The following is a 12,500-nucleotide window of genomic DNA, read 5'->3' as shown; positions in this document are numbered from 1 at the left end:
GTCATCTCATAAAAGACAATGTAATAAAGCATCAATACTAAGTTGATTCAGCCATAATTGAAATATTCAATGAATCCTTCTTATTTATAGAATAGAAGAAGAACATCAAGAGCTTCGAGCCAATAAAGACTAAGAAAGTTGACTCAAGAATAAATTGATTATAAGCTCCGTTGTAGAATTCTGACCTAACCATTAAATACGAAGCGGTGGGAACGATGAAACCTGTGAATACAAAAGATTATTTTGAACAAATGAATCTTATTAATTCACTAGTCAGGATGGCGAAATGAACCGGAAATCAATTCCTCTATTCTGAGAAGTCAGGAAGAAGCGATACGACTCAAATAGAGATTGCAAGAGTAAATATTCGCCTGCGAAAACTTTCTTTTTTTTTATTGGTAAACTTGGAGAACGGACAAAAGAAAATAAAGATTTATTAGAATAACTATTATTTATAAAATTTTTTAGAAAATTGTTCTAATATCTATTCAAATTCATTTAAATTTCATTTTGAATCCTTTTATTCGCGAGGAGCTGGATGAGAAGAAACTCTCATGTCCAGTTTTGTAGTAGAGATGGAATTACGAAACAACCATCAACTATAACCCCAAAAGAACTAGATTCCGTAAACAACATAGAGGAAGAATGAAGGGAATATCTTATCGAGGTAATCATATTTGTTTCGGTAAATATGCTCTTCAGGCACTTGAACCTGCTTGGATCACATCTAGACAAATCGAAGCAGGTCGACGAGCAATGACGCGAAATGCACGCCGTGGTGGAAAAATTTGGGTCCGTATATTTCCAGACAAACCCGTTACAGTAAGACCGGCTGAAACACGTATGGGTTCGGGGAAAGGATCCCCTGAATATTGGGTAGCTGTTGTTAAACCGGGGCGAATACTATACGAAATGGGTGGAGTAACCGAAAATATAGCTAGAAGGGCTATTTTAATAGCAGCATCTAAAATGCCTATACGAACTCAATTTATTTTTTCGGGATAAAAATGTAGAACCAACAGAAATGAGTCTTAGGGATGAAACAAAAGCGCAGGTTTCTTTTTTTGGCTAAAAAATATTTCTTTTATTTTCTTCATCCTTTGCATTGGAAGAATAGACTAAAAAATTGATATGATTCAACCTCAGACCCATTTAAATGTAGCGGATAACAGCGGGGCTCGAGAATTGATGTGTATTCGAATCATAGGAGCTAGTAATCGTCGATATGCTCATATCGGTGACGTTATTGTTGCTGTGATCAAAGAAGCAGTACCAAACATGCCTCTAGAAAAATCAGAAGTAGTCAGAGCTGTAATTGTTCGTACCTGTAAAGAACTTAAACGTGACAGCGGTATGATAATACGATATGATGACAATGCTGCTGTTGTAATTGATCAAGAAGGAAATCCAAAAGGAACTCGAATTTTTGGTGCAATCCCCCGGGAATTGAGACAATTAAATTTTACTAAAATAGTTTCATTAGCTCCCGAGGTATTATAAAAAAAACGAGATCGTGATATCTTTGAGGTATTTGAAAAAATAGATTAAGAACTAGATTAATTCGTAGATTGTGTCTCACGCATATACCTCGAAAAATTCATATTCATAAACCAATAAAAAAAAGAAAAACATGTTGATTATATCCAATTTTGAGGCACCAATCATTTTAGTTCATCATGGGTAGAGACACTATTGCTGAGATAATAACCTCTATACGAAATGCTGATATGGATAGAAAAAGAGTTGTTCGCATAGCATCTACTAATATTACCGAAAATATTGTGAAAATACTTTTCAGAGAAGGTTTTATCGAAAACGTCAGAAAACATCGAGAAAAAAACAAATATTTTTTGACTTTAACTCTGCGGCATAGAAGGAATAGGCAAAGACCCTATAGAAATTTTTTAAATTTAAAACGGATCAGTCGACCCGGTCTACGAATCTATTCTAACTCTCAACGAATTCCTAGAATTTTAGGTGGAATGGGGATTGTAATTCTTTCTACTTCTCGAGGTATAATGACAGACCGGGAGGCTCGACTAGAAGGAATCGGCGGAGAAATTTTGTGTTATATATGGTAATCATTTTAATAGCCAAATGGGCTCCAAAACCTCTTCCTATTTATAAAAAAAAAAAAGAGGATGAGTTGTCTAAGATCGTTTCGGCTCCATTAGTTGATATTTCACGGGGGCCTTACCTGGAATGAAAGAACAAAAATGGATTCATGAAGGTTTAATTACCGAATCGCTCCCCAATGGCATGTTCCGGGTTCGGTTAGATAATGAAGATCTGATTATAGGTTATGTTTCAGGAAAGATCCGACGTAGTTTTATACGGATACTGCCAGGAGATAAAGTCAAAATTGAAGTAAGTCGTTATGATTCAACTAGAGGACGTATAATTTATCGACTCCGAAACAAGGATTCGAAAGATTAGGTGATTGTTATTCAATACGATTCGAGATGAAAAATTGCAAGAAACTTATTTTCTACCATACCAAAAAGTAGATTTAAAATTAAGATTAAGGAATGACAAATATGAAAATAAGAGCTTCCGTTCGTAAAATTTGTGAAAAATGTCGACTAATCCGTAGGCGGGGGCGCATTATAGTAATTTGTTCCAACCCGAGACATAAACAAAGACAAGGATAATCAGACTTGTTAAAGGGCTCAATGTACAAATAACGAATCGGTTTTGACATGAAATGGATATATCCATATATTTCTAACTCATATTTATGAGATGATACAATATGGCAAAAGCTATACCGAGAACTGGTTCACGTAGGAATGTACGTATTGGTTCACGTAAGAGTGCACGTAGAATACCAAAAGGAGTTATTCATGTCCAAGCAAGTTTCAATAATACTATTGTAACGATTACAGATGTACGGGGTCGGGTGGTTTCCTGGTCCTCGGCCGGTACTTCTGGATTCAAGGGTACGAAAAGGGGAACACCCTTTGCCGCTCAAATGGCAGCAGCAAATGCTATTCGTACAGTCGTAGATCAAGGTATGCAACGAGCAGAAGTCATGATAAAAGGTCCCGGTCTCGGAAGAGACGCAGCATTACGAGCTATCCGTAGAAGTGGTATACTATTAACTTTTGTACGCGATGTAACCCCTATGCCACATAATGGCTGTAGACCTCCGAAAAAAAGACGTGTGTAGAAATAAACAGTGAATAAATTTCAAGAGAAACAAGAGAAATAAATAATTCAATTAAATAAAATAATATTACTATGGTTCGAGAGAAAGTAAGAGTATCTACTCGGACACTACAGTGGAAGTGTGTTGAATCAAGAATAGACAGTAAACGTCTTTATTATGGGCGCTTTATTCTGTCTCCACTTATGAAAGGCCAAGCCGACACAATAGGCATTGCGATGAGAAGAGCTTTGCTTGGAGAAATAGAAGGAACATGTATCACACGTATAAAATCTGAGAACGTCCCCCATGAGTATTCTACTATAACGGGTATTCAAGAATCGGTCCACGAAATTTTAATGAATTTAAAAGAAATTGTATTGAGAAGTAATCTATATGGAATTTGTGATGCGTCTATTTGTATCAAGGGCCCTGGATATGTAACTGCTCAAGATATAAGCTTACCCCCTTATGTAGAAATCGTCGACAATACACAACATATAGCTAGCTTAACAGAACCAATTGATTTGTGTATTGCATTAGAAATCGAGAGAAATCGCGGATATCTTCTAAAAATGCCACATAACTTTCAAGATGGAAGTTATCCTATAGATGCTGTATTCATGCCTGTTCGAAATGTGAATCATAGTATTCATTCCTATGGGAATGAAAAACAAGAGATACTCTTTCTCGAAATATGGACAAATGGGAGTTTAACTCCGAAAGAAGCACTTCATGAAGCCTCCCGAAATTTGATTGATTTATTTATTCCCTTTTTACATAAGGAAGAAGAAAACTTACCTTTAGAGGACAATCGACACACGGTTACTTTATCTCCTTTTACTTTTCACGATAAATTGGATAAACTCAGAAAAAACAAAAAAAAAATAGCATTAAAATCGATTTTTATTGATCAATCCGAATTGTCTCCCAGGATCTATAATTGCCTCAAAAGGTCGAATATATACACATTATTAGACCTTTTGAATAACAGTCAAGAAGATCTTATGAAAATTGAACATTTTCACCTAGAAGATATAAAACAGATATTGGGCATTCTAGAAAAACATTTTGCACTTGATTTACCAAAAAAGAAATTTTAAATCTATTGGAGTTTTTTGCGTCTTTTTTTAATTAAGATGAAAATAGGTTTTGAATCTTTAGCACAATTCATATATTCGAAATTCCTTTCGAATTTTATTAACTAGATGTGTATCTAGGGAGAATTCGCTTTAAAGCGACTATTCCCTAGATACACACTTGGTGTTATTTCACAATTGAATCAAATTAAAAAAGACCTAAAGTTAAGGATTTATCAATAGGTAATGTTGCACCAATACCCAACCAAAGAGCGACTGCGGTACCAATCAAAAAGACGGTTGTCGCTACTGGACGGCGAAATGGATTTTGGAATTTATTAACATTCTCTAAAAAGGGTACTGTTAACAATCCCGCAGGTACTGAAACCATTAAAAGAACACCCAATAATTTATTGGGTACTGTACGAAGTATTTGAAATACCGGAAAGAAATACCATTCAGGTAATATTTCCAAAGGAGTTGCAAATGGATCTGCCGGTTCACCAATCATTGACGGTTCTAGAACCGCTAAGCCTACGTTACATGCAATAGTACCTAGAATTACTACTGGAAAAATATATAAAAGATCATTGGGCCATGCGGGTTCGCCATAATAATTATGACCCATACCTTTAGCCAATTTAGCTCTTAATACAGGATCATTCAAATCAGGTTTTTTTGTTATTGGGATAGGTGAAGTCTTATAGATCCATCCCCCGAAGGAACCGGACATGATAATTTTTTATCATCCGGCTCTAGCAAGACTCAAAAGAACCAAATGAATACAAAAAAAATCTACGTGTTGGCTATATCTACACATATAGGAATGATTCAATGTAAAACAAACTCGACTCTTTTTCCGGAGTTGCAAGTATCCATTGCAATGCAAGGAATTCGGTTCTAAGTTTAAGTAAATACTCAATACCCAAGTCGGCTTACGATCATGATCAAGTGCTTTCTGGGTCGTCTCAGACTTTACGATTACTATGTTATCTCCAAAATAGTTGGAGATACACACACAAAAGGTTTACTTGTTACTAATTTAGTCTAGCCTATATTTTTCTTTAGATCTCTTGTTTCACTCCGATAGTATTATCGATTATATCAATGCAGAGGAAATGAATGCATTTCGATACTATTCAATTTAGAAGTATAAGTAGGAAATTAATTAAGTGAAATAGATAAAATAAAACAGAATCTTTATCTATTTCACTTAATTATACTAGATCTTACGGAGCCTGCTCGTGTACAACACGATTCGGATCTGATCATAGAAAAGGTTCTCTTCAAGCGAACCGGCCTATCTTCTGTATAGCGGGGTTACATGGTGGTTGGAACAAAGACACATTTAGTTGTGAATTCCAATGTGGCAGACATATATCTACACAGACCAATCAATAGTGCAAGTCACACACTCCCATAATCCATTTTCTCTTCGGAGAATTCCCTTCAACTGCACATATTATTATTATTTATTTGACACGATTAGTTGAAGGGAAATATCCAAATCCATGTCTTATTATTTTCAATAATCCATACTTGTAGCAATAAACTCCTATTATTTCTCTTCTAAGTGATAAAGGATTGATTACAAATATCTATTATATATCTTCTCTATAAAGGACCAGAAATACCTTGTTTACGTATCATTGGAAAGTGCATTAACATAAATACAGCAGTAAGAAGCGGCAATACAAAAGTGTGTAAACTATAAAAACGAGTCAAGGTAGATTGTCCCACACTAGCACTTCCGCGCAATAATTCTACCAAGGGCGATCCTATTACAGGAATCGCATCAGGTACACCTGTTACAATTTTTACCGCCCAATAACCAATTTGGTCCCGAGGTAAAGAATAACCAGTTACACCAAAAGATGTGGTCAATACTGCCAAAACCACACCTGTAACCCAAGTCAATTCGCGAGGTTTTTTAAATCCACCGGTGAGATACACACGAAAAACATGTAGAATCATCATTAGGACCATCATACTTGCGGACCATCGATGAACTGATCGGATTAACCAACCAAAGTTAGCTTCCGTCATTATGTATTGAACAGAGGCAAAAGCTTCAGTAACGGTCGGACGATAGTAAAAAGTCATAGCAAACCCCGTTGCTACTTGTACTAAAAAACAAGTAAGCGTAATTCCCCCTAAACAATAAAATATATTGACATGAGGAGGAACATATTTACTAGTTATATCATCCGCAATCGCCTGAATCTCGAGACGTTCTTCGAACCAATCATAGACTTTATTGAGATAGGTGAAAATCCCCCTCTCAGAACCGTATATGAGACTTTCATCTCGTACAGCTCAAGCAAAAACACCCAAGTAAAAACAAATCAAATAGCTAGTAGGATATGTAATAAAAAGTTTGAAACTTCTTAATCTACGATTGAATCTTCTCCAAATGTACGAAAGAAGAAAAAAATCCCAAAGCTCTTGTTTGTGGTGATAATACCAAAATATCAAGTTGGCTCAATCGTCTTTATGTTGATCCTTACAGGCCTCTTGAATTATCTCTTTACCTATTTTTAATTTGTTTTTGTCTCTAACGCGACTTTTTTCCTTTCTTTATTATTGATTTATTATTGAATTGATAGGAATTCTCTTGTTAAGACTCTATGAATCAATTAAAACCTTAGATTCATACTAGAACCACGATGATTCAATAAAAAATCATAAGCGAAGCCAAAAATTCCCTGAGTAAGAACCATTGGATCATCACGTATTCCATAAATTAGATAAAATGACTAAAAACAAAAATAAGAAAAATATTTCTTATTTTTGTTTGAAACAGTTTGCATTTTTTTTTTAGTCCGGACACGAGGTCGAATATGAAGTATGAATCGTAGTTCAAATATTTCTTAATCTAGTTCATATAGTTCGTGTTCCAGATACTCGAATAAATATCCGACGAAGTAGAACCATCTCTATCAAAGCGACAGACCTATTCTCTGTACTATCAATAGAATCAATTCTAACAAGTCACACACTCATATTCCGGAAATACAAAAAGAAATAAATTCCACGATCGAACTGCCAAAATAGAATAGACCAAAAATCTCAGTTCTAACTGATTTATTTTTTATTCAAAAGCTAGGAGCTAGGGCTTTGTGGTTCTTATAGATTTAATTCATTGAAATGCCATCCAATAAAACGGAAGAATTATAAATCTCCAAAATAATAGATAGAAATACTGCAAATAGAGCCATTGCGACACCCATTAAAGGAGTCGTTCCCCACCCGGGAGCTACTTTACCATATTCCGAATTCAATGGTTTTAATAAACTCCCTACAGTAGTTCGTCTTGGGCCCGATGTAGAACTGTTCTCAACAGTTTGTGTAGCCATAAATCCTATTGTATTCATTGAGATCTGTTGACTTTGTATACCATTCCGTTGTAAATAAACGATCTTATGATAGATCCGTTGGGGTCTTGAAATTATATAATCATAATGGAAACAGCAACCTTAGTCGCCATCTTTATATCTGGTTTACTTGTAAGTTTTACCGGGTACGCCTTATATACCGCTTTTGGGCAACCTTCTCAACAACTAAGAGATCCATTCGAGGAACACGGGGACTAATTGAAGTAATGAGCCTCCCAACATTGGGGGGCTCATTACTTCAATTGAGAGAATCAAAAATCATTTAGTCTTTTTAGTTGGAACTTTAGGTGGTTCTCGAAAAAAAATAGCGAAAAAAATTATTCCTAGAGTCGAAACTAAAAGGAATGTATAAACCAATGCTTCCATAAATTTGATCGCGGTTTACAATTATAGCTTCCCTACCTGTTTGTTTTTTCTTTTTTTTATTTTGGTAATCATCTCGAAAGAGCAAGAATCAAAAAGCGGTGATTCAAATTCACTCCAGTACTCTATGTAAAATTCCCTCAAAAAAATAGAGGCGAAAGAAACCAAAGTGGTTTTGTATCAGACTGCCTGCCTTCTTGTAGTTGGATCCCCAAGTTTTTGGAATGCTCCAAACTCTACTTGAGCGTCTAAATCTGGGTCAATACCAGCAAAAACATCTCTGAACAAGGTTCTAGCACCATGCCAAATATGTCCGAAGAAGAAGAGCAAAGCAAAGGAAGCATGCCCAAAAGTAAACCAACCCCTTGGACTGCTACGAAAAACACCATCGGATTTCAAAGTCGCACGATCTAATTCAAAAATTTCACCCAATTGAGCACGTCTAGCATATTTTTTTACGGTAACAGGATCACTATAACTGACTCCATTGAGTTCGCCGCCATAGAACTCAACGGTTACACCTACTTGTTCAACACTATACTTCGATTCTGCCCTCCTAAAAGGAACATCAGCTCTAACAATTCCGTCGCCGTCTACCAAAACGACTGGAAATGTTTCAAAAAAAGTAGGCATACGACGTACAAAAAGCTCACGCCCTTCTTTATCTTTAAAGATAGGGTGTCCTAACCATCCAACCGCTATTCCATCTCCATTATCCATTGAGCCTGCCCTGAATAATCCTCCTTTTGCCGGATTATTTCCGATATAATCATAAAAAGCTAATTTTTCAGGAATTTTAGACCAGGCTTCTGAGAAACTTTGATTTTCTGCGAGCCCGGCGCTAACTCTTCGATATATCTCTTGTTGGAAGTAACCCTGATCCCATTGATAACGAGTGGGCCCAAATAATTCGATAGGGGTAGTTGCTGAACCATACCACATAGTTCCAGCAACAACAAAAGCTGCAAAAAAGACAGCCGCGATACTACTGGAGAGTACGGTTTCAATATTTCCCATACGCAATCCTTTGTATAGACGTTGTGGTGGTCGCACGCTAAGATGGAATAGACCCGCTAATATACCCAATGCACCTGCTGCAATATGATGAGAAGCTATTCCTCCCGGAACAAAAGGATCAAAACCTTCCACGCCCCACGACGGATTTACAGGTTGGACTTTTCCGGTTAGTCCATAAGGATCGGATACCCATATTCCAGGACCATACAAGCCTGTTACATGAAATGCACCAAAACCAAAGCAAGCCACCCCGGAGAGAAATAAATGAATTCCAAAGATCTTGGGCAAATCCAAAGAAGGTTTTCCTGTACGTTCATCAGAAAATATTTCTAGATCCCAATAGACCCAATGCCAGATAGCTGCCAAAAAGCATAAGCCAGAAAACACAATATGTGCCCCAGCTACACCTTCGTAACTCCAAATCCCTGGATTTGTTACAGTCCCTCCTGTGATACTCCAACCTCCCCATGAATTGGTTATTCCTAAACGAGTCATGAAGGGTATAACGAACATACCCTGTCTCCACATTGGATCAAGAACAGGGTCAGAAGGATCAAAAACTGCTAATTCATACAGAGCCATCGAGCCCGCCCAACCAGCAACCAAAGCTGTATGCATTATATGAACGGAAAGCAACCGGCCGGGATCATTCAATACAACGGTATGAACACGATACCAAGGCAAACCCATGGAAAATACCCCTTTATCAAAGAAAAATAAACACTACGTAACTTTATTGCATTGGAAAAGACTATACTATGACTATCCTATGGACCTTCCTTGTTCAGTGGATTTTTTTCTAACAAGGGTTAGGTTAATATTTATTCTATTCTGTTCGTAATAATGGAAGAATTATGTTCGTAGGAACAAAGAGAAACAGATTTATTCTATACTCGATAAGTACCAATACGCAATGGGAGATTGATACCATTTTCTATGAGTCAACGTGTTCATCCTTATTTATCATTAGAAGGACCTATTCGTAAAAACTTTCCTTTATTTATTTTGTCTTTCTTTCTGAATTTTTCTAATCTATGCATAAAATAAATATGATAGAGCCAATATTATTATTCTATTATTCTAAAGACAATAAAACCATATTGTTACGTTTCCACATCAAAGTGAAATATAGTATTTAGTTCTTTTTTCTTTCAATTTATGCCTATTGGTGTTCCAAAAGTACCTTTCCGAAGTCCTGGAGAGGAAGATGCATCTTGGGTTGACGTATAGTGCGACTTGTCAGATATAGTGGGTCATATGGGATTTCCCCGTTCTCTCCCCCGATTGAGATATCCTCTGTTTCGCCCAAGAAAGAAAAATTGAATCATCAAAAAATTGGAGCGTGAAGTGCAATTAGATGCATTGTTTGGGGGAATTCATAGTACTTTTATTAATTAGAAGAATTTATGGTTGGCTTTGGTTGGACTCAAAAAATGAAGTATCCAGGCTCCGTTTAGAAAAAACCCAATTGGTAATATTTCTATGATTACTACGTGTATCATAAATGATTCCTGTTTGTTATTTGTAAAGTCATAACAAAAAGAAATGGTGATGGGAAGATTTGTCCTATATGTGCAAATCAAAATCGGGCGGATCTTTACCCGGAGTAGAGCATAAACCTAAAAAGATGAAAGAGGCCCACTCAGGAACAAGAAAATACCATCGTAATTTGGATTGAATTTCGATGAAACAATACATCAATGAGAAGTTAATTCGATAAGGTTTTTGGCTTTTTTCTATTATAAGGAAGAAAAAAAAGAAGTCAAAATCTGTCTTTATTGAAAAATCAAAGAAAAAGCCCTTTCGTTAGAAGTTAGAAAAAACCTGCTATGAAAAAGAATAGGAAAAAAGAAAGAGGACTGGAATCTATACATTGATTATTATTTTTTTTCGCAATTTTTGTTGAACCGTATGCATCAAAAGGTGCACGTACGGTTCCTAAGGGATACAATTTTACCCTACTCAACCGACTTTATCGCGAAAGATTACTTTTTTTAGGCCAAGAAGTTGATAGCGAGATCTCTAATCAACTTATTGGTCTTATGGTATATCTCAGTATCGAGGATGATACCAAAGATCTGTATTTGTTTATAAACTCTCCTGGCGGATGGGTAATACCTGGAGTAGCTATTTATGATACTATGCAATTTGTGCGACCAGAGGTCCATACAATATGCATGGGATTAGCTGCGTCAATGGGATCTTTTATCCTGGTTGGAGGAGAAATTACCAAACGTCTAGCATTCCCTCACGCTTGGCGCCAATGAGGTTTTTTATTTGAGAGAAAAAAGAAAACTATGCCTTCGCCATATGAATATTAAGTAATAATAGCATGGCACTTCGAGTTCGATATGAAAAATTTTTGTATTGTTTTTTTCAAAAGATTCGATTATATATCGAGAGAGTAGTATGATATAAAAGGTATTTCCGAGTTTATCTTATCTATCGGAAGTCCAATTCAGCGTCACAAACTTTTTTTGTTTTCACACTGAAGGGCTCTTAACAAGATTTATGTTATAAAAAAAAAGAGTGCGAAAAAAACAAGATTTTTACTTTTTTGCTTGGATCAAAAAGAAACTTTGGGATTGCTGAATCAAAGACAAAAAATAGAATCTATTTTAAAATAGAAAGCAACGGAGCCATCATAGTATTTTTGAACTCCCCCGAAAGGAAGGGTGGCAATTTGATCATTTACCTCCTATCTGGGGCTGATAGCTTCTATTTTTATCTTTCTTGAATCGAAAGGTAAGGGTCAATTTAATTGTAGAGCCGTATGCAATGCACAAAAGATGATGCCCGTACGGTTGTTCAATTCTATCTTTTTCCTATTTTTCTTTATCTTTCTTTTCTGTTCGTTTCATCACACCGGATAGAGAACCCTTCTATCATCAGGGTAATGATCCATCAACCTGCTAGTTCTTTTTATGAGGCGCAAACGGGAGAATTTATCCTGGAAGCGGAAGAACTGCTCAAACTACGCGAAACCCTCACAAGGGTTTATGTACAAAGAACGGGCAAACCATTATGGGTTGTATCTGAAGACATGGAAAGAGACGTTTTTCTGTCAGCAACAGAAGCCCAAGCTTATGGAATTGTTGATCTTGTAGCAGTTGAATGAAAAAAATGGATTTTGTGCAAATCCGCGATTTGATATTTTATCTCCGAGTTTACTATTCTATTAAATAGACAAAATTGATAATCATCCGGTTAGGATCAATCTAAACCAGCCCATTATGCTATGTATATGATTCAACATGCCAACTATTAAACAACTTATTAGAAATACAAGACAGCCAATTCGAAATGTCACGAAATCCCCAGCGCTTCGGGGATGTCCTCAGCGTCGAGGAACATGTACTAGGGTGTATGTGCGACTCGTTTAGATCATGAGCTGACACAAAAAAAGCAAGAAAACCGCTTTGCAGTATGAATGATCAGTACTAGTAAATAGGATAGAATGGAAGAAGGAACTCCATTCACTATACTAAAAATAAGCAAATA

At 36.2% G+C, this 12,500-nt stretch overlaps 15 protein-coding genes across 16 annotated transcripts in view. All coding sequences in view use genetic code 11, as the record gives it.

The window, feature by feature from the left end:
• Positions 1-1,005, top strand: part of rpl16 (50S ribosomal protein L16) — a 1,290-nt gene extending 285 nt beyond the window's left edge. Inside the window, exon 2 of the mRNA in view lies at positions 607-1,005. Coding sequence (YP_010543542.1) covers positions 607-1,005 — 399 coding nt within the window. The remainder of the gene's footprint in view (positions 1-606) is intronic.
• Positions 1,006-1,131: 126 nt separating this feature from the next.
• Positions 1,132-1,500, top strand: rpl14 (ribosomal protein L14). Its single transcript has one exon. The coding sequence runs from the start codon at positions 1,132-1,134 to the stop codon at positions 1,498-1,500; it is 369 nt and encodes a 122-aa protein (YP_010543541.1).
• A 176-nt stretch (positions 1,501-1,676) lies between these two features.
• rps8 (ribosomal protein S8) lies at positions 1,677-2,081 on the top strand. The gene has a single exon. The coding sequence runs from the start codon at positions 1,677-1,679 to the stop codon at positions 2,079-2,081; it is 405 nt and encodes a 134-aa protein (YP_010543540.1).
• Positions 2,082-2,202: 121 nt separating this feature from the next.
• infA (translation initiation factor 1) lies at positions 2,203-2,436 on the top strand. The gene has a single exon. The coding sequence runs from the start codon at positions 2,203-2,205 to the stop codon at positions 2,434-2,436; it is 234 nt and encodes a 77-aa protein (YP_010543539.1).
• A 101-nt stretch (positions 2,437-2,537) lies between these two features.
• On the top strand, positions 2,538-2,651 carry rpl36 (ribosomal protein L36). Its single transcript has one exon. It carries the CDS (start codon positions 2,538-2,540, stop codon positions 2,649-2,651), a length of 114 nt encoding a protein of 37 aa, YP_010543538.1.
• A 101-nt stretch (positions 2,652-2,752) lies between these two features.
• rps11 (ribosomal protein S11) lies at positions 2,753-3,169 on the top strand. Its single transcript has one exon. It carries the CDS (start codon positions 2,753-2,755, stop codon positions 3,167-3,169), a length of 417 nt encoding a protein of 138 aa, YP_010543537.1.
• Positions 3,170-3,240: 71 nt separating this feature from the next.
• On the top strand, positions 3,241-4,248 carry rpoA (RNA polymerase alpha subunit). The gene has a single exon. The coding sequence runs from the start codon at positions 3,241-3,243 to the stop codon at positions 4,246-4,248; it is 1,008 nt and encodes a 335-aa protein (YP_010543536.1).
• Positions 4,249-4,432: 184 nt separating this feature from the next.
• Positions 4,433-5,645, bottom strand: petD (cytochrome b6/f complex subunit IV). Its single transcript has 2 exons — positions 5,638-5,645; positions 4,433-4,907 (listed from the first exon to the last, which is right to left on the bottom strand). Exons 1-2 carry the CDS (start codon positions 5,643-5,645, stop codon positions 4,433-4,435), a joined length of 483 nt encoding a protein of 160 aa, YP_010543535.1.
• A 193-nt stretch (positions 5,646-5,838) lies between these two features.
• Positions 5,839-7,227, bottom strand: petB (cytochrome b6). The gene is made up of 2 exons: positions 7,222-7,227; positions 5,839-6,480 (listed from the first exon to the last, which is right to left on the bottom strand). The coding sequence occupies exons 1-2, from the start codon at positions 7,225-7,227 to the stop codon at positions 5,839-5,841; spliced, it is 648 nt and encodes a 215-aa protein (YP_010543534.1).
• Positions 7,228-7,358: 131 nt separating this feature from the next.
• psbH (photosystem II phosphoprotein) lies at positions 7,359-7,580 on the bottom strand. The gene has a single exon. It carries the CDS (start codon positions 7,578-7,580, stop codon positions 7,359-7,361), a length of 222 nt encoding a protein of 73 aa, YP_010543533.1.
• A 105-nt stretch (positions 7,581-7,685) lies between these two features.
• On the top strand, positions 7,686-7,817 carry psbN (photosystem II protein N). The gene has a single exon. It carries the CDS (start codon positions 7,686-7,688, stop codon positions 7,815-7,817), a length of 132 nt encoding a protein of 43 aa, YP_010543532.1.
• Positions 7,818-7,877: 60 nt separating this feature from the next.
• Positions 7,878-7,985, bottom strand: psbT (photosystem II protein T). The gene has a single exon. The coding sequence runs from the start codon at positions 7,983-7,985 to the stop codon at positions 7,878-7,880; it is 108 nt and encodes a 35-aa protein (YP_010543531.1).
• Positions 7,986-8,162: 177 nt separating this feature from the next.
• Positions 8,163-9,689, bottom strand: psbB (photosystem II CP47 chlorophyll apoprotein). The gene has a single exon. The coding sequence runs from the start codon at positions 9,687-9,689 to the stop codon at positions 8,163-8,165; it is 1,527 nt and encodes a 508-aa protein (YP_010543530.1).
• A 468-nt stretch (positions 9,690-10,157) lies between these two features.
• Positions 10,158-12,117, top strand: clpP (clp protease proteolytic subunit). The gene is made up of 3 exons: positions 10,158-10,228; positions 10,963-11,254; positions 11,890-12,117. Exons 1-3 carry the CDS (start codon positions 10,158-10,160, stop codon positions 12,115-12,117), a joined length of 591 nt encoding a protein of 196 aa, YP_010543529.1.
• A 136-nt stretch (positions 12,118-12,253) lies between these two features.
• rps12 (ribosomal protein S12) lies at positions 12,254-12,367 on the top strand (one part of a trans-spliced gene, as the record gives it; the record has 2 gene entries for this part). Coding sequences YP_010543528.1 and YP_010543483.1 both cover positions 12,254-12,367 — 114 coding nt within the window.
• Between the last annotated feature and the right edge of the window lie 133 nt (positions 12,368-12,500).

The sequence above is a fragment of the chloroplast genome of Erythranthe guttata (assembly GCF_056151865.1).
Source record: "Erythranthe guttata chloroplast, complete genome".
Taxonomy (NCBI): domain Eukaryota; kingdom Viridiplantae; phylum Streptophyta; class Magnoliopsida; order Lamiales; family Phrymaceae; genus Erythranthe; species Erythranthe guttata.
This window is presented reverse-complemented; position numbering and strand designations above follow the sequence as displayed.